The sequence below is a fragment of the Tenebrio molitor genome, chromosome 2 (genome assembly GCF_963966145.1).
Source record: "Tenebrio molitor chromosome 2, icTenMoli1.1, whole genome shotgun sequence".
Lineage (NCBI taxonomy): Eukaryota > Metazoa > Arthropoda > Insecta > Coleoptera > Tenebrionidae > Tenebrio > Tenebrio molitor.
This window is the reverse complement of record NC_091047.1, coordinates 18,230,619-18,251,482: the sequence shown is the minus strand read 5'-3', so window position 1 is coordinate 18,251,482 and position 20,864 is coordinate 18,230,619. Positions and strand designations below refer to the sequence as shown.

The 20,864-nt window shown below is 40.3% G+C and overlaps 1 protein-coding gene across 3 annotated transcripts; it reads left to right on the top strand.

The window, feature by feature from the left end:
* Positions 1–53: 53 nt before the first annotated feature.
* On the top strand, positions 54–20,030 carry Acf (ATP-dependent chromatin assembly factor large subunit). Of its 3 annotated transcripts, none has more exons than XM_069039254.1 (11): positions 54–385; positions 576–923; positions 977–1,547; positions 1,598–1,768; positions 3,553–4,289; positions 4,486–5,743; positions 5,796–6,010; positions 6,069–6,247; positions 6,329–6,460; positions 19,374–19,695; positions 19,748–20,030. In XM_069039254.1, the coding sequence occupies exons 1-11, from the start codon at positions 273–275 to the stop codon at positions 19,869–19,871; spliced, it is 4,170 nt and encodes a 1,389-aa protein (XP_068895355.1). In that variant the 5' UTR covers positions 54–272; the 3' UTR covers positions 19,872–20,030. The 3 variants fall into 3 exon arrangements, with proteins under 3 accessions (XP_068895355.1, XP_068895356.1, XP_068895357.1); XM_069039255.1 differs by having other exon boundaries at positions 55–385; positions 980–1,547; XM_069039256.1 differs by lacking the exon at positions 6,329–6,460 and having other exon boundaries at positions 55–385.
* The last annotated feature ends 834 nt before the right edge of the window (positions 20,031–20,864 follow it).

The following is a 20,864-nucleotide window of genomic DNA, read 5'->3' as shown; positions in this document are numbered from 1 at the left end:
ACAATCACCTGCGTTGCGCGCATGCTCAGTGCCGTTGATTGAATGTGGAAGCCGAAAACGTTTGTCTGTTTGTCATGTTGAACATCAAGAACAACGTACTTTTATCGTGCAGTTACCGGTTTATTTCGAATTGAATTGGATTTCGCGCAATTACGTCTGATTAACAGTTGAATCGTGCAAGGTTTAGTGTCGGTTAAGTTGTAAAACAATTTTAATTACATGTAGTAAACAGTTGGAAATTTTCCCTCCAAATCAGCATTCGTTAGGAAAAGATGCCTCTTTTGAAGAAAAAGCCGTTCGAAAAAACGCCAACGCCGGAGAATCTCCGCGATGACGACGAAGTTTTCTATTGCGCTGTTACAAATGAAATTTTTCGAGATTATGAGTAAGTTTGTAGTTGAGTTTGTCTGACAACTTGAAACGTTCTCTCAAACGCTTCATCCATGACCTAACGGTCCACTGTACCTACGCCATCGACCTCAAAAACCACGCAGATTGTAATTTCAACATTTTTTGCAATCCTGCGCCGTTTAAGGTTATGTTTATGTTTCAAATGACATGCCAACAATTTACAGAGACTTCTCTGAAAGAATGTTCCTCTGCAACTCCATGGTGTGGACGTGTTCGTTAACGGGGAAAGCAAATCTCACCTACACTGAAGCGTTGGAAAGCGAAGAGAATGCGAGAAATAGCCTCAAAGAGTTTCCGGCGGAACTCAAAACTCCCATTCTTTACTTGGCCTATAAGACAAAACGAACAGCTTTTGGAGATATGGCCGACGACGTGTTTACATTTGCAAGGGAAAGGTTTTTTATTGGCGAAAACATAGAAACGTCGTTTACCGGAACAAAATGGAAGGATTCGCATGTCCTTCAGGTCATAGCTCCATCTGAAGATCAAATTAAAACTTCACCAAAAAATGGGTACACATTTATATTAATTTTAAGTAATGAAATTAATTGATTGCTGTTGTTAGCAGTGCTGAAGAGCGTCATTCATTCCCATCAGCTTCTCTCTACAAGTATGAAATTGAACACTTGGATGCAGATGATAAAGATATTAGTGAAATTATGATAGTGGATTGTAATCAGATGCGAAGGAAAAAAGGGTTATTTTCACGAGAAAAATGCAAATTATTTCTGAAACAGTATGTTGAACCAGATGGCAGGGGTATATTTGTTATAAAGTCTTCAGCAGTCGAAGCCTTCAATTTGAATAAAATAACATTTGACAAAATATTTGATGGACCAGCGCCAGAATTTGATTCATCAAAAAGATTTGAAAAAGTGGTCAACGGCAAAAAAACGCGGCAAGAGTCGTTGCATAAATTTCTTACAAAAAATAATAATTTGATCAAGAATGAAAATAATGTAAACATTATCGAAAAAATGAAAAAACGCGAGGAAGAATTTAAGTTGATGAAACAACAGAAAAAAGAAGAAGAAATGGCGTTAAAGCAGAAAAAGAAAGAAGAAAGTTTAATACTTGCTGGTCACATTAAAGATTGGTACAAACCTAAAGAAGACTTGGAACTTGTTGATCATAAGGTATTATCATGAACTTATAATTTTGTTGAAATATATCAAATAATTTGCAGAAACTACCTCAAGCAAGTCCAGTAAAATTAAAAGTTCCTGATGAGTGTTGTGGAGATATGATGATGGTTTTAGAGTTTGTAAATTCCTTTTCAAAAGTACTTTCTACAAAAAATTTCTTTCCTGGTGGACTAACAATAGAAACAATGGAAAGAGCTTTAACAGAAAATGAGGTGAGTATCGGTATTAAAATTATCTTCTGCCAGGGATGACTTTTTTTTTATTTTTTAAACAAATGTCACATTGAAGTATGTACTGTCGCGAGCAAAAAATTCTGGTCGTCAATGTCATTTCAAAAAATGTCCCTGCCTGATTATGCCTATGTCCACAAAGTGTCAAAATAATTTGAATTGTTATTAAAAATTCAAAATTTTCATGATAGGTTATGATATTTAGACTCCAGTCGTTTAGTGAAGGGTGGGGGAAACTGGCGCCGTCCAAATATCCAACCAATAACAACCACTATTTATTTAGAGGTAAAGTCAAAACGAAACATGACATCACGTGGTTTGCGCAGAAGACGAATGTAGATCAGTTGAATCCAGCTTACGTATATGACAGTGGTGGAGTCAAAAATTTTCTTCTGTTTACGCTATAGAGGGTGTTAGGGGAATGTTCTGAAGATGCAGATAGTTTTTATTATTCTATTGGAGGTTCTACAACAAAAGTAGATGACCTCGGTGTAGAATTTCTTTCATCAGATGAACAAAATTTAGTTTTGGTTAAGTTTTTGCCCCTAAACTGACGACTGTATGATACGCCTCTGTCAGCGGTAAATTGGAGAGCGCGCATCCTAAGCTCCGCCCTGTCATGTTTCGTTTTGACTTTAGCTCTACTAATAAATGGACCTGATCAAACCACAGAACGGTCGAACGAAATAGCGTTACTGCGCATCCCCACCTAATGTCCCTTCACTAAACGGCTGGAGTCTACGACCATTTGACAATGGATCATTTTCGATTGCGTCAAACGTCAAAGCATGATTTTGACGACCAGTTTTTTTTGTTCGCGACAGTACCATCGGTTTTCTTTGATCGCGATACTACAATGGCGGCCAAAAAATTTCACAGTGTGAAATGCACTTACATTTTTTGTCAATGGTCAATGTCAATTTTTACAAACAAAATGCCTAATCTAACTGAAAACGCGAAAAAGCCCAGAAGAAGGGTGGTAGATCCCAGTATTATAACATCGCGAAGAGCACCATGCAGAGGATAAAACACGATATTGTGTTCTAAAATTTCAACGACGTTTTATGTTGTCAAACTTACCTAAAACCTGTATAAAAAAGATGACCGTCAAATTTCAAAAAGGCATCTCTTTACATGTGGAAAAAACTGTAATAGAGCGACTTCTTGATTTTTCAGGTGTAAAATAGTAAATAAAGTTATCAATAAATATCATTTTGCCGTTTTTTAAATTTATTTTAAATTAGACAACACAGAGCAATAATTTAAAGGGTTTACTACAAGTGCATAATGCCAAAAGTTGTGTCTTTCGAGACAAAACGTAGTGTGTTGAAGTGCTACACACATTTTAAACGATCTAAGTAACGATGCGATTATTAACAGATTGATGGACATCTTCAATGTGAGAACAATGAATTTGTATTCGATTAAATCCTAGACTGTATACAGTACAATTTCGACAATTCAGACACAATTTCTTTTAATACAGTTTCAATCGATTCGTAAAAAAGCAGAACATAATTGTATGGCAACATTGTGACTTCAAAATTCCTAACTAAACTTTTCTTCAGATATACAGGATGAAATTAAAAATTGATTTCATTTTAACAGAGTTAAAGATCTCCAAATTTAAAATTAATTTTTAATTATGTTTCTGTTTTTAAAACTTGATGTGTTAAAATGAATAAATGAAAATTATGGACATTGAAAGAATAATAAATTTAATTAACAAGATGAAATATTTGAGATGCAATAAATGTCCATTTTAGGTGGCAGGTCCGCTCATTGACTTGATTCAGATGTTTCTCACTGCATTGTTTAATGTACAAGACGAGGAAGCTTCTCAGTACAGGATAGAAACCGAAAAAATGAGCATGAAACAAGAAGAAATTTCAGACAATATGAATTTACACGAGGCCACTCGTCTGGCAACCGTTGCCTCTAAATGGAGTCAGAACTATCAGGGTCTGCCGTTGGGACGATTACCTCTTTATTCACTTACTACTTCAGAAGTTTTGAGATTGCACCTGTTGGGATCAGGTGCAATAATTAACATGACGGGAGCTTGGTGGCGCTACCAGCAGAGAGGTGGTTACACAAGCAGAGACGATCCCGGATTGTATCTCAGATTGCACAGTCCACACGTTTTGAAAGCCCTCAGGACCCACAACGTAGTAGAATTACCAATACCTGACAAATTAAAAATTTTATCGTGCTTAATAAATCAGCTCTTAACGTACGCCGACGTCAGAGACATCATCGATGAAAGAATGGATAAAATTAAGCTAGCCAAAACTAATTACAAATCAACATTGGCAACTGAAAAGCGGCGCGAACAGGAGTTTCAAACGGCCAGAATCAAACTTAAGAAAATGAAAAAGAAAGATCCCGAAGTGGTAGAGGAGATTCAAAAATTGGAAATGGAAGCTGAAAAAAAGAAGACGGAAGCTGAGCGTAAATTGCGGCAGTTGAAGAAAGCTACACATGACAAGCAGGTTCTAATGGGGTAAGTTCATTTGATTTAATACATTATCTTAGTTGTATTAGTTAAGTTCTCATTACAAACAAGATTAATAGAATACATTTTTTGTATGACAAAAAATTTGGTCGTAAAACGTCGCTATTTAAAGTATTTTTAGTAAAGACTTGCGTGTCTTTGGGTCGGCCGTGTTAGTAATAATAAATTTTACCTTTCGTTTCAGTCAGGACAGAGCTTTTCGACAGTATTACAAACTAGAATCTGTTCCTGGCTTTTTTATTACTTCTGAAGACGAAAACACGGGAACATGTTTGAACGAAATTGTTGAGCAGAATCCCCATCTAGTCAATGCCAGTCAGGATGAAACGTTAGATTTTCTCAAAAAGACAATGCAAGAGTCTAATTCTAGTGATAAAGAAAACAGTCCTTCGAAAAGTCCAAAAAAAGTGAACGGTCTACATAACGGAGTCTTGGAGAAAACACCTGAATCTTGTGACGAACTTATGCTGTGTTCGGCAGATCCCACAAATTGTATTGTACATTCTTCTAATAAAGAGAGAAATAAATGGAGTTTTTATCACGAAACTGATACTTTTGAGAATTTAATCGAGTGTTTGAACAAACGAGGTCTACGAGAAAGTGAATTAAAACAGAACTTGGAAAGCAACAAAGAAGAAATTGAAAATTTGATTTTGGAAACTCCAGCACAAAGTTTGAACGTTACACTAGGCGAGAGAGGTGAAGAACGGCGACGTTTAAGGAAGTTAAACAGACCGAAATACGAAAATGCCAATTTAGGATATTCCACAGAGATGAATCCAGAAGATGTATTACACAGCGCTTTGGTCGAAAATATCTTGGAAATGGAAGCAAAAATTTTCGGCGGGAATTTGGGCACTTTGTTCGTCAAAGACAGGAAGAAGTGGCGACGCTGTCTCCAAAATCAAAATTACAAAGAATTAGACAAGACATTAGTGAAAAGAGACAAAGAAGTAGACGATTCTCCTGATGAACAAAATTTACAGTTGCAAGAATCTGAACCCCAAGAGTATCAGGATCCTGGTCAGTTTTTGACGTCTAGACAGAGCCCCATACCTGACATCGACAACAACGACGTTTCACTCAATCAAAGGGAAGAAATAAAAGAAGCAATCCAGAGTTTAGCTTTGGCGTTGGCTCAAATCGCCCAGTCCGTTGATCCAAAGTGTCTCAAGAAACCTTTGGGCCGCGTCAATTCTGGTCGAGGCGAGAAGAAAATCGAAAACATGTTGCCGGAATGGGAGCAGTCGCTGCTGGCATCTACAAGTTTTAGTCAAATATTCTTACATTATAGTACATTGGATTCGTGCGTCATGTGGGGCAAGTCCGTGTTGCTGACGTACTGCAGAATCTGCCGGCGGAGAAACGATTCCGAAAACATGCTACTGTGCGATTCGTGTAACACGGGTCATCACTTGTATTGCTTGAAACCAAAATTGAAGGTATGACAATTTTAATTTTGTTATATTTGTGTGGGTAATTATATAGTTGTAGAGCGTGCCCCCCGGCGATTGGTTTTGCGATAAATGTCAAAACGAGAGAAAAGCGGCGGTAGTTACTGAACCTTCTCCGAAAAAACGCCCAATATTTAGAGATGAAGAGATCGATGAGGAGGAGTCGGAAGAGGAAGAAGACGGAAGCAATGAGGAAAACGACGACACTGAAGCAATAGAAGAAGAAGAAGAAGAACGGGACGACGACGACGAAATGTTCGTGAAACATACGAAATGTTCGTGCCGTTTGTTAACTAACAACGTTGTGTTGCAGAATTTCCGGCAAGATCGATCTGTGTAAGACGTGCGGATCTGGTGGAGAAGTGATACGCTGCGAAAAATGTTCGAGTTGCTATCACATCGAATGCGTCGAACCTCCTTTGAGACGTGCCCCTCGAGGTTCTTGGTCTTGTATGTTTTGTAAGAACACTAATGATAGGAAAAGGCATTACGGTAAGTTTTTCGTCGAGTTTACGTAACAAGAAAAGCGTACTGTTTGTTGATGCTATTGTAATGTTTTATACCATTGTACAGACATGAGCTACGCTAATGGTGCGACGGTACAGCGCACTGGAATAGCGAACGGCCAGCGTCGCTGTGCTGCAAAAGCCTTGTATAAGATCCACGACTTTGCAAAGAGTCTGCGGCAGCTGTCAGAATCTGACGGTGGGTTTTTGACAGAGCTCTTTCGATTGGCTTTGCTAACTCGGTTTTTGCCGTACCTAACATTATTAATACCGCACATGCTCATTCATTTAACATTGCACGCCTCCACAAGTCCCCTATTCATCTTGATTGATCAAAACTTTCGAGCATTTTTGTTTTGTCATTATTACATTTGCAGAGGAGTTGACCAAAAGACGGATCATAAACTGACACATTTCTAGACGTTTCTGAACGTAAGCTTGTCTATGGGCGACGTTACAATCACGAATCGGCAACGTATACACCGTTCACGTTGGATTGAGCATTGGTAAATTCGCATTATGTTGGGTCCCTGCATGTCACTATTTACAAGACATAGGGCCGATTTCAACAACGTCGGTTAAAGTTAAATGTAGGTAAAAATGCTTCGTTACTTTAGTTACTTAATTGTAATAATGTTTTCATATATTTTAATCTGCAGTTAAACTTAACTCACGTTGGTGAAACCACCCCATAATCATATAAGCAAAAAATAAAATTATTTGACCTTGAAATACCCAATCCATCGTGAATTTACTTTAACTAATGGTACCGAATCGCGAACACATTATTTTTTAACGTCCGTCAAAAAAAGTGCAAATTTTTTCATTCGTTTGCGTTCATAAAATATGTGATTTTTGAATCTATCAAGAAGCGTTAAAAAAAAGTGCCATTGCGGTTCATTTTTGCACGCATTTTGCGTTAAAAAAAGTGCCGTAGCGTGTCATTTTTTAACGTAATTATAAAATTTTTCATTCATAATTAGTAGTTTTTTTAACGAGTTCGTATGTAAATTGGGATTTTTTTGGCATGAATGGGCCAATTTAAATCGCGAGTAAAACGAGCGTTTTAAAGGTCCACGGGTTCACGCAGGAGAAAATTGTCAAATTTTGAGTGTCGAAAAAATTGTTATCTAAGCTTACGGACGCCAAAAATTTTTTGTATGCAACTCGTTAGTAAAGTACCTTTTTTTTACTCGGCGGATTTGCGCACTCGCTTCGCTCGAGCGGCAAATTTTTCTTCTCGTAAAAAAAAGTATTACTTTACTCACTTGTTGCACAAGTAACTATTAAAGTCGTGTAAAACGTAAGATTTAAACAGCTGATCCGTGATCCGTAAGCTGTAAAGTGCGCTCACAATCGACTCTTCAACGCCTATTACGAGATGAAATTTAAAAAAAACACCCGATATTTACAATATGATTGGAAATTTCTCATTAAAGTCGCCTTTGGATTTATAACGCATTTTATTTGACAGATGTTATATTTTTATCGTCGAATGATGGACATGATTTAATTTGTAAAAACGTTTGTTTATCAAAAAATTAAATAATTTGACCTTGATGAGGAAAATCCAACGTGAATGAAGTTTACAACATGTTAAAAATTATACCCGTTTCACATTAGAGCACTTTACATTGTGTCAAAGAATAACATTGACGACCAAAATCTATTGCTCGGGACTACGAGTACAGTCGCGAACAGAAAAAAATAGGATAAGTCGAAAAAGCAAGTAAGCTTTTTTCTATAAAATTTAGTTGCTTGACATATAATTATGTCATTTGTCACACTAGTTTGTCAAAAACTGAATTTTCGAAGCGAATTAAGAAAATGCCTTGAATTAACGATATTACGAAATGTTTGGTAATTGCTAAGGCGGAAGAAGAGGGAATGTCGATCAGACAAATTGCCCAACGCTATAATACAGACTGATTAACATAACTTTCTGACCCTCACTAAAGTTAAATGCAGCGAGTAATATGTACGTTATTCAGTGATAACTTGATATACTCCGTCCAGCGAGAGATTCGGAGATTTTAAATTGTAGGCTTCTAACCCAACACTACAAAATGCACTAGAATACATTAATTAGAGCATAATTTCAGGGCAAAAATATTACTGATTGAATGATATATTTCAAATTTTACGTGCGCTACTACTTCTTTGTCTGCGTAGAATTTAGTGATTTTGATCTCCCGCTGGACAAACTATACCTTTATTTACTATGAAATCTGGACACTCCTGTCATTATTGACAATCACTTGACAGTTTTGCTATAATTCTGAAATAATTTTTGTTAATTAAAATGTGCTCCATTGACGAAAGGATCGATATGATATTGATATACAGGTTGCTAAAAAGTATGGATACAGCTAAATATTTTCAGAACGGTTTAGCAGAGCTTGTTGAAATTCGGCACACAGTTAGAAGTGTTGAAATTCTATCATTTGACATTTTTTAAAATTTTCTAAAATCATTTATTTTGAAGACACACGGCTAACTTTTTTTTTTTTAATTTCAATTAGCGAAAAAACATTGTCCTACATTTTTCTGTCCACGACTGTACATTTCTGCAATAAAATTAAGCACATGACTGTTTTTCGCAATATTTTAGTTGTACAAATACGGGTCTATTGTAATTGATAAAACATTTTTGAATTGTTGTCTAAATGACGCGGTATTTATATTCCTAAAAAAATTGACTGATTTACATAAATATTTTTGTTAGGAATTTCGTCATGCCCAATTTAAACCATAAAATATTAGATGTGCTTAATTTTATTGCACAGAAGTGTATATCAAAAAAGGAAATTTTGAAAACAGAATGAAATTATGGCAAACCTTGTTTGCAAGAATTTATAGGACGTTTTGCAAATGTTTTCATTTTGCAAAATACTTTTAAACAAAGCACTTTCTCACCAATTCGGAACGATTTTTTAACTGGATTGACAAACTGCTTATGCTTAGACACGTCCAAAAATGTTTAGATGCAGTTTTTTTTTCGTCCGCATATTTTTGCCCATTTTTCAAAAGTTGAACTGATAATTTTTTTCCTTAATTTTTGGACAGTTACTAATTAATTAGAAAGTTATTGAATAAATATATTATTTTTACATCACTCACCAAAACTCGATTTACGATTATTATTTATAATTTTAAATGTAGCAAGTTCTAGTTACAAATAAATACCTTAATTTTAAGAACACTTTCTGCGTGCCAGCATATTTTCTTTGGTTTATGTGCATATTAACATATTTGTAGTAGGAACACTCTAACATGAACATAAACAATACGTTGTTGTACGGATATATTGTTATATATTGTTGTGTTTTCTTTTTACATTTTTTTATAAAAAGAATTAAGAGACATTTAAATTAAAATTAAAAAAAAATGTTATGAATGTAGATTTTTTTATGGGTGAAGTCAAATCAAATTTTATGTTCTGTTTGGTTTTGAAATTATATAATTGGTAACTAGTCAATAAAAAGGCAGTTTACAAAGTGAAACTACTATTTACGAGTTTCTTCAGTATTTGATTGAACAGTTTTAAATTACATTTAGATACAGACTGTAGCGTTACGAAACGCCACAATGGCGATTGGCCGGAGTAGGAGGCCACGAGGTCCTACTTATGCTCGCGGGGCTAATAGATCGCAGTTCGAAGACCCGGAACTAGCAGTTAACGCACGGCATTTGGCAACGCGACGCGCCCACCCTGCCTTCAAGTTTTTTACGTCGCTCATTCCGGAAGCGGAAAGTTTCAATTTAGAGTCATTTGTGCCAGCCACCACGGGGGGGCTGGAAGAACACATGTTACCCCCGCAAATGTCAGGCTGAGGTGGCCTCACGCCTCTAGGTTGGCGAGCTGCAACCTATCTTTCAGAACCCCACTTTCACTTTCTCTTTCTCTTCACTTTCTCTTCTTCTCTTCTCAGCGATAGGTGACCGTACGGCAATGTTGGGTCCCTTTTCCTCTTTAGTAACTTGCCGGAAAGTCATCTCCTTCTTTTCAACCCCATCTTTCTTCCTGTCCTTTTTTTGACCTGCGAGTTACGGCAATTAACATCAGGATAGACGTGCACGACTTACCGACACAATACCGTCCAAAATCTGAATTCTCCCGCTCGGTATAATTTCGAGGTAAACAAACCGACGCCATGACGGTCCACCTGTCATGACACGCGCACGTGTAGTACCACCGGAAATGCACATTTTTGATTGCGCAGTACCACGCAAGCGCAGCCCGCCTTATAGCACAACTGAATAAGGTCGAGAATCGCGCGCGTGACGATTTTCGCGATTTATGGGACTGCGGTACCGAGATTAAAAATGCGGAAGTCGGACACTTGGTCGAGAGCCGTCGAAGCGACGCCAGCGAAGCGCCTTTTAGAGTTCGTGGTCGAGTGACCCCTCGCACTATAGAGGTAATTATCGTTCAATTTTGAATTCATTTCACTAAGACCATGTATTAGGGGTGGTTCGATCCAGTTTAGAGTCAATCCCGTTTGGATGAATTGATCCAGTACCGTATCGCAACTTTAGAGTACCGAAAATTTTTGAGTAAAGGAGTGCCGGAAGGACTTCGATTTAGCGCCAAGAACCCCCTTTTTCGCTGAAAGGGATCGTTCGCAGGGCGATTCGTAGCCAGATCGTTCGCAGGGCGATTCGTAGCCAGATCGTTCGCAGGGCGATTCGTAGCCAGATCGTTCGCAGAGGCGACCATTTTGGAGAACATCGTTCGCAGAGGCGATCGTTTATTTTGAGCACCGTATCGCCAAGGTCACACCGCAAGTCAAAAGGACGCTATTCGAGGAGACAACAGACCCGTCATAAAGCTAAGTCGCCATATTTTTTTACCGCGGCATTGCAAAATTTAGGAACGCCTCGAATTTCTCGCTTCTCGCTTTCATAATTTTTGTATGTTCACTAAATTTTTTTGAAACTTTGCAAATGTTTAGAATTTTTTTGTAAGAACCTTTTCATTCAATCTCCAGTGTCAACTTAAAGAAATTTCAGTCAAATTTAACGTTTCGGAACCTCACCGATTTAAACTTTCCTATCAGGATCAATTTTAATTTTTTGTCAAGGTGACACCCCAATCTTGACCTTGGGTTTCATTAAGTTTACATTTAATAATTGGCTCGATCAGAAGGAAGTCTAAGTTCGGGAGGTTCCTCATCAGGAATCAAAACATCTTTTATTTCGTCGAAGAATATCATGTTTAGTTTAAGATTCGGTCACATGTGAAAGAAAAGCTTTTCTGGTTACGACCAAAGTAGATATTAAGGCCACCAAAAAGTACTGGTTCCGCATCTTTCAATTTTCATCTAGTAGTTACAAGCGAACCATTATCGCATTCGTGTGAACCAGTACCGAACCACCAAATACTGTTCTGTGGATAATTTTGCAGTAACCGAATAAACCAAAATTTGTTTAACGATCAGAAAGCGTTTGCTTTTACTTACCTTCGACGAGTAAGGTCTGAGCACTTGTCCCGGCAGCTGGACAAGCAACAACCAGCTCAAGACAATAGCTGCCTGGCGCCCATTTTTTTAAAAATCCGAACCCACGCCCTCTGCCCCGAAAAACCCCCTGGGAGCCCGGAGCTGTCACTGGCCAACTTTTGGTCACACAAATTTTGACGCCCAGAACGTGGGGCTCGATTTTTTGGAGCAACCACAAATTTTCGTTTATCGTTCATCTTCATTGAGGCTCAGTCACTTTTTTCAATCGGAGCAAAGGGAGTTGGTAAAGGTTTATTGAAAGTTGAATTTTTTGATTGTGTGTTAATGAGAAGCGGAAATTTAGCGGCGAATTCATTGTTTGAGTAGCGGTCTTATCTTGTACCCTCGACGACAAAAACCTTTTCTCGGAATCGACTATCGTGTTGCGCGCTGTTTTTTGGTAGTGTTTTGACCGGCGTTTTTATTGCGTTACCGACCCGTGGAATCGCGGTGAGTCTTCGTCAAAATGGACGAACAATTCAAGGTCAAGCATTTACTAGCTGACGAGCTGACGTATGAATTGCGTATACGCGGCATCACGACTAGCCGAAACCAGGACGATAAGAGGAAACTGTTAGCGAGAGCTCTGTCCAAAGAACTAGGTCGACCGGACGAATACTTTCTGTCACTTCATGACGCAGAGTATGATCACGACACCGAGGTCCAGGCCATTGAGGACACCCTTGAGAGCATACGCACGATTTTGACAGAATTTGAAGGAACGGCGGAAGACATGATCTTCAAACGGTTGAAGACCCGTCTAACGCACCTTTCATTTCGCATTCGGCGAATGAGACGCGAGCGAGATGCGGAGTATAGAAATGAGGCGTACGCGACATGTTTGTTGCTCGAAGCTGATCTTCACGACAAGGCAGCAGAAGCGAGCCCGGTTACGGTGGAAGCGCCACCAGTCGTCGCGACTACTCCCATTTACGTGCACCCTCACGCGAGATCTCCGGAACCGAAACTAGTGCCAATTCACACCTGGGGCGTATCTTTCAACGGGGAGGAAAATGGAATGACGGTGAACCAGTTCTTGGAACGGGTAGAGGAACTGTCGGTAGCGCGAAACGCAACCAACAGGGACCTTTTTAACGCGGCCATTGATCTCTTTAGCGGCAAAGCGCTGATTTGGTATCGTTCTGTTCGGAGCAGATTGAGCGATTGGGACGAAGTGGTTCAGTTGTTGAAACAGGAATTTCTTCCACCGGATTTCGATGAATTGTTGTGGGACGAAATCAAGGGCAGGCTTCAGGGCAAAAGCGAGTCGATAACCATTTACGTTGCGGTTATGGAGACGCTTTTTGCTAGACTTAGTCGACCACCGGCGGAGATAACCAAGGTAAAGACGATTCGGAGGAATTTGCTTCCATGTTACCTTAACCAGCTTAGCATCACCGAAGTTGTCACCGTACCGGAGTTGATTAAGTTGTGCAAAAAAGTGGAGGAGTTATCGGCTTTGCGGCAGAAACATCGCGCTGCACCCAAGTCATCTTGCGTGTTGGAGCCAGAGTTGGCATATGTTCGGGCGAGCGAACCCGCGAAAGCGAGTCCACGCGCCATCGTCGTGAAGGAACCCTCAGGCAATTCAGCCAGACGGAGTGAACCCGCGAGTTCGTCCTCCAGGTCGTTCAAGTGCTGGAATTGTCAACAGCCGAATCATTCGTTCATGAACTGTCGACTGAAAAGAAAGCAGTTTTGCCACCGTTGTGGGGAGCCAGACGTCACCTTGGCGACCTGCAAAAAGTGTAATCCGTCGGGAAACGCGCAGTAGGGACGCGGCAGACTTGCGGCCGTGCTACGTTCCTAAAACATCCCAAGGCCGATGTAAACGCATCGATCATCGCGAAACGTACGGACACCCAGTGGAACGCTTGGTTAGACGAAGTCAAAGAGTTTTGCAAGCCTTCTCGGGCAAATTCCGCTTCCATTTTCGTCAGCAAAACCAATGACAATAGGCCATTTATCAGACTGCGTCTAAACAATAAGGAAACTGAAGGACTCGTGGATTCCGGTTCGAATTGCACTATAGTTGGTGGAAAAGGAGCCGATTTAATTCATTTTCGCGCAGGTGGAAAAACTTTCCCATCTCGGCTAAAAACCATCAGAACTGCCGACGGAAAACAACATCCGGTAACCAAAGCTATCGAACTAGAAGCAGTGTTAGACTCGTCGAGACGGCGAATTCGTGTCTACTACGTGCCAGATCTTCAGCATAGCGTCATATTAGGGTGCGACTTTTGTAGATTATTCGGACTCAAGATAGATTTCGCGGGTCACAAAATTGAAGTAGCGTCGGATATCGTAAGAGTACCAGAATGTGACGCGGTGACGGAGTGTGGCGCGGATCGGCATGAGATCACCGAGATCATCCGGAAAAATTTAGATTTGTTGAGCAACGACGGAAAGTTAGGGAGGACACACAAAATGACAGTCACAATCGACACGGGAGAAGCATTGCCGATCAAACAACGTCCGTATTGGTGGTCTCCGTACATGCTTGCGGAAGTCAACAAAGAAATTGACCGCATGCTCGAGAACAATGTCATATCGCCTTCTGACAGTCCGTGGTCTTCTCCAATTTTGTTAGTAAAGAAATCTTCCGGTGAATACCGACTTTGCTTTGACGGTCGCAGGCTCAATGCCGTGACAAAACGTGACAGTTACCCATTACCGCGTGTCGACAGGATTCTCAGTATGTTGCGAGGAGCAAAGTACATCAGTTCGATCGATCTCAAGAACGCTTTTTGGCAAATCCCGTTAGATTCAGAGTCTAGACCGAAGACAGCTTTTGCGATTCCCGGCAGAGGTCTTTTTCATTTTAACGTATTACCGTTCGGACTGACAAACGCAGCCCAGAGGCAGCAGTGTCTCATGGACAGAATTTTCGGACCTGAACTAGAACCTCACGTCTTTGTTTACCTGGACGATCTAATCATTATCGCCCCGACATTCGAGAAACACGTACAAGTTTTGAGGGAGGTGATACGACGTCTTCGAGACGCGAAACTCACCGTGAATGCGAAAAAGTGTCAACTTTTCCGCTCAAGTTTGAAATATTTGGGTTTCATTGTCGATGAACATGGTCTAGGTACCGATCCAGACAAAGTAGCGGCCATGGTGAGCTATCCAGTCCCGAAGACTAGTACCGAAATCAAACGTTTCGTAGGCATGTGTTCTTGGTATAGGCGTTTCATCCCTCATTTTTCGACCCTCATGTCCCCGATAAACGCGTTACTTACCGGAAAGCGAAAGCGACAGAAAACGGAGTGGACTCCTGAAGCTCAGGAAGCTTTTCAGAAAATCAAGGATGCACTTGTTTCAGCACCCGTATTGTCAAGTCCTGATTTCTCGAAACCTTTCGTGATCCAAACTGACGCTTCAAACACCGGTCTAGGAGCAGTTTTAACGCAAGATTTAGACGGAGATGAGAGAGTGATCGCGTACGCCAGCCGTTCGCTAACAAAAGCCGAGCGAAATTATAGCGTTACGGAACGAGAATGTTTAGCCGTTTTGTTCGCGTTGGAAAAGTTCAGACCTTACGTTGAGGGCACCCATTTCACGATCGTGACGGACCATTATTCATTGCTCTGGTTAAACCGAATGAAGGACCCAGCAGGCAAGTTAGCGCGATGGAGTGTCAAGCTCAATCAATTTTCATTCGATTTGGTCCATCGTAAGGGCAAGCTCAATGTAGTACCGGACGCACTATCGAGACTACCTGCAGAAATTGCTGCGGTAGACATTGACAGCTTTCTCGGCGTGAACTTGAATGATTTGGACGAGTCGTACACGCGACTTCGCGACAACATAATCGCCAATCCTCAAAGAAATCCATCATGGAAAGTCGAGAACGGTTTCGTGTATCGATTCGTACCGAACAAAATTGTACTACCCGGCAACGTCCCGGAGTGGAAGCTTTTAGTACCGCGAAATCAAAGAACAAAAATTTTAGAATCATGTCATGATGCACCGACATCAGCTCATTTCGGGTACTACAAGACACTTTCAAGGTTATCCATCAATCACTTTTGGCCGAAAATGCGTCGTTCCGTCATTCGTTACGTTCGAAACTGCAAGGTTTGCAATGAGCAAAAAGCACCGAACACCGCTCGCGCAGGGCTTATGGGAAAAGAAAAAAAGGTTCAGTTTCCGTGGCAAATGATTTCCGTTGATTTGATTGGTCCATTACCGACGTCCACGAAAGGATATTCGTATCTCTTAGTGATCGTAGATTGGTTCACGAAGTACGTTGTACTATTTCCGTTACGAAAAGCTACGAGCTCAAAAGTTACAGAATGTATCGAGAACGGAATTTTTCTTGTGTATGGTGTACCGCAATTCATTTTGGTCGACAACGGCAAGCAGTTTGTCGGAAACGAATTTGTAAAGACTTGCGAGAACTACAAAGTTCAAAAGATCTGGTTCACAGCCAAGTATCACCCTCAGAGCAACCCTGTGGAGCGATACAACCGCACAGTTGGCACTGCCATACGAAGTTACGTCAAAGGCGCTCACAAAAAGTGGGATGCCGAGGTGGCAAAGATCGGGTACGCGATTCGCACAGCGGTCAACGAAGTAACCGGATTCAGTCCAGCATTTCTCAATTTTGGTAGGGTAGTACCCTGTACCGGTGAATTTTACGGCAAAGTAGCGGAAAATCCGGAAACCTGGACGACAGCTGATCGCGAAGATCACGCGAAAAATTTAGAACACCTCAAGACCATCTTGCAGGATGTAACCCAGCACCTTCACAAAGCGCACGAACGCAACGAACGCTCGTACAATCTTCGGAAGCGCGACGCTGAATTTTTTGTAGGCGACAAAGTTTGGAAACGCAACAAAGTACTTTCCAGCGCTGCGAAAGACTTTGCGCAAAAATTAGCGCCACGCTACGTGCTGTGCACGATAACGAGAAAACTATCGAAACTCGCGTACGCTCTCGAAGATGAGAACCGCGCAGATCTAGGTGTTTGGCACATGAAAGATTTGAAAGAATTCAGAGGATCTCTGGCAGAAGCCGAAGAACCGTAGCGAGCTTTGCATTTCACTTTTTCGTACCGTTCAATTTTTCGATTAATTCTTTTGTCCTCCTTTGGAATGTTGACGACAGTAAAATTTTACCGTGGAGTTTGTTCAGGAAAAGTTTATTTAAGAACCCCAAATTATGACATTTAACCGGACTTGACTTACATCATACCGCAGTACTCAAGTACTAATTGACATTGAGATTCAGTTTTCAATCGTTTGATACGCGCAGATATCGACAAGCCATTTTCGTGGCGAAACCAAAACTTTTCCAGTGATCAAATTTTGACGTTTTTTTGTGAAGACTTCATCTTCGTTTTTTTGTAAAAAGTAAAAGGCAACTGAGTTACCTTTTCCTTTTTCTTTTTGAGGAGGGGGGTAGTGTAGCGTTACGAAACGCCACAATGGCGATTGGCCGGAGTAGGAGGCCACGAGGTCCTACTTATGCTCGCGGGGCTAATAGATCGCAGTTCGAAGACCCGGAACTAGCAGTTAACGCACGGCATTTGGCAACGCGACGCGCCCACCCTGCCTTCAAGTTTTTTACGTCGCTCATTCCGGAAGCGGAAAGTTTCAATTTAGAGTCATTTGTGCCAGCCACCACGGGGGGGCTGGAAGAACACATGTTACCCCCGCAAATGTCAGGCTGAGGTGGCCTCACGCCTCTAGGTTGGCGAGCTGCAACCTATCTTTCAGAACCCCACTTTCACTTTCTCTTTCTCTTCACTTTCTCTTCTTCTCTTCTCAGCGATAGGTGACCGTACGGCAATGTTGGGTCCCTTTTCCTCTTTAGTAACTTGCCGGAAAGTCATCTCCTTCTTTTCAACCCCATCTTTCTTCCTGTCCTTTTTTTGACCTGCGAGTTACGGCAATTAACATCAGGATAGACGTGCACGACTTACCGACACAATACCGTCCAAAATCTGAATTCTCCCGCTCGGTATAATTTCGAGGTAAACAAACCGACGCCATGACGGTCCACCTGTCATGACACGCGCACGTGTAGTACCACCGGAAATGCACATTTTTGATTGCGCAGTACCACGCAAGCGCAGCCCGCCTTATAGCACAACTGAATAAGGTCGAGAATCGCGCGCGTGACGATTTTCGCGATTTATGGGACTGCGGTACCGAGATTAAAAATGCGGAAGTCGGACACTTGGTCGAGAGCCGTCGAAGCGACGCCAGCGAAGCGCCTTTTAGAGTTCGTGGTCGAGTGACCCCTCGCACTATAGAGGTAATTATCGTTCAATTTTGAATTCATTTCACTAAGACCATGTATTAGGGGTGGTTCGATCCAGTTTAGAGTCAATCCCGTTTGGATGAATTGATCCAGTACCGTATCGCAACTTTAGAGTACCGAAAATTTTTGAGTAAAGGAGTGCCGGAAGGACTTCGATTTAGCGCCAAGAACCCCCTTTTTCGCTGAAAGGGATCGTTCGCAGGGCGATTCGTAGCCAGATCGTTCGCAGGGCGATTCGTAGCCAGATCGTTCGCAGGGCGATTCGTAGCCAGATCGTTCGCAGAGGCGACCATTTTGGAGAACATCGTTCGCAGAGGCGATCGTTTATTTTGAGCACCGTATCGCCAAGGTCACACCGCAAGTCAAAAGGACGCTATTCGAGGAGACAACAGACCCGTCATAAAGCTAAGTCGCCATATTTTTTTACCGCGGCATTGCAAAATTTAGGAACGCCTCGAATTTCTCGCTTCTCGCTTTCATAATTTTTGTATGTTCACTAAATTTTTTTGAAACTTTGCAAATGTTTAGAATTTTTTTGTAAGAACCTTTTCATTCAATCTCCAGTGTCAACTTAAAGAAATTTCAGTCAAATTTAACGTTTCGGAACCTCACCGATTTAAACTTTCCTATCAGGATCAATTTTAATTTTTTGTCAAGGTGACACCCCAATCTTGACCTTGGGTTTCATTAAGTTTACATTTAATAATTGGCTCGATCAGAAGGAAGTCTAAGTTCGGGAGGTTCCTCATCAGGAATCAAAACATCTTTTATTTCGTCGAAGAATATCATGTTTAGTTTAAGATTCGGTCACATGTGAAAGAAAAGCTTTTCTGGTTACGACCAAAGTAGATATTAAGGCCACCAAAAAGTACTGGTTCCGCATCTTTCAATTTTCATCTAGTAGTTACAAGCGAACCATTATCGCATTCGTGTGAACCAGTACCGAACCACCAAATACTGTTCTGTGGATAATTTTGCAGTAACCGAATAAACCAAAATTTGTTTAACGATCAGAAAGCGTTTGCTTTTACTTACCTTCGACGAGTAAGGTCTGAGCACTTGTCCCGGCAGCTGGACAAGCAACAACCAGCTCAAGACAATAGCTGCCTGGCGCCCATTTTTTTAAAAATCCGAACCCACGCCCTCTGCCCCGAAAAACCCCCTGGGAGCCCGGAGCTGTCACTGGCCAACTTTTGGTCACAAGACGATAAACTATAATTATATGAAATAATTTCCGTACAACATTTTTCCTATCAAGTTTATTAAAATATAATCAGCTATAATTTTATTAGCGATTAAAATTAATTGTTTTCACCATTAAAATTGATGAATATCCTTAGATTCAAGCGAAGAAGAAGTAATAAACAAAAGATCTACCAGGAGGGAAGATCGTAGATCTGATTTACCACTGCACAATGCGGCGTTACATGCAGTATTATCGGAAATTATGAAAGATTCCAATGCGTGGCCATTTTTGCGACCAGTTCAAAAGACTGAGGTACCTGATTATTACGATGTTATTACCAAACCCATGGATTTTGGAACCATTAAGTACAAATTGAATATGGGAGAGTACCAGGAAGATGCACACTTTATGTCTGACGCACTTCTCGTATTTCAAAATTGCAACACATACAATCACACCGAGGACGACGTGTACAAGTAAGCGAGACGTCCGTATTTGTTCAGCTTGTTTTTCAATTTTGTGTTTCAGATGTGGCGTGCAGTTACTTAAAGTTTTTCAGAAAAAGTGCAGAGAGTTGGGGCTCAAACTCCCGGAAGAAATGGATTACAACGATCCGTCTGCGCGCCCTAAGAAGAAAATACGCACGAAATAGTATTACACATTGGCATAACACATTGTATATTAGTTTCCTATTTGTATACCCAAATTATCATTGTAAATGTTTCCTCAATTATACATTTTGTTTGTTTTCTGTAAGCCTTTTTAGTTGTTTTTGTAGTAACTATTTATGAATAATTACTTTTTATATTTATTTGATTTTTATTTCATGTGATGTATACAACATGAAGCCACCAGCTGAGCTAAATACCTACTGATTCCCTCTTGTTACAATTACACTTCTTTTGAGCATTTAAATGACACATACGTTTAGAAATTTCGTGATTAATTGATAAAAAATTAATGTAACAAAATGTTCAGTAATTTTGTACACGTACAGTTGGCTTCAAAAAAAACGGGAAATGAAATTTTATCTAATGTGAATTGAAAACTTAATTTGTCAATTTGTGTCTGTTTGACAGTAGTATTTCTAACACATAACTGCAGTTTTTTAACCTAAATTCTAAAAGGCCGTTTCAAACTATAAAAATTTAATAAAATCTGACAAAACTTTTTCTGACAGTTCCCGTTTTTTTTTTGAAGTTTGAAGCCAACCGTATATATATAAAACTCGAAATATAGAAGATACCAATATCCTGTGGTTTGTTTCTACACTAAAAACAAAAACTAATAATATCTATTCACTTTGATTGTGACCACAACGAAAAACATAGTAGGCGCTGTTTAGCTGTGTGCTGCATACGTTTTACACTAAATATTTGTGTGGTGTAACATGATGTGGAAACGTCAGAATTGTCAAAACTTGACCACGGTAGTAAAGCTATGATTTTAATGTATTTATCAATATTAATAACGGAAATCAATCTTTGAAGTAGGAGAAACTAAAAACGTCTGTCTGATTCTGTGATCACGTCTGTTGAAAAGTGAGGTTATATCCAGGTACAGATTATTTAACGTAAAAACTTCGAAATCACCTCATGCAATTCTCGATATTAATGAAGAACGAAGGAAATGGTCATTTGGCAGT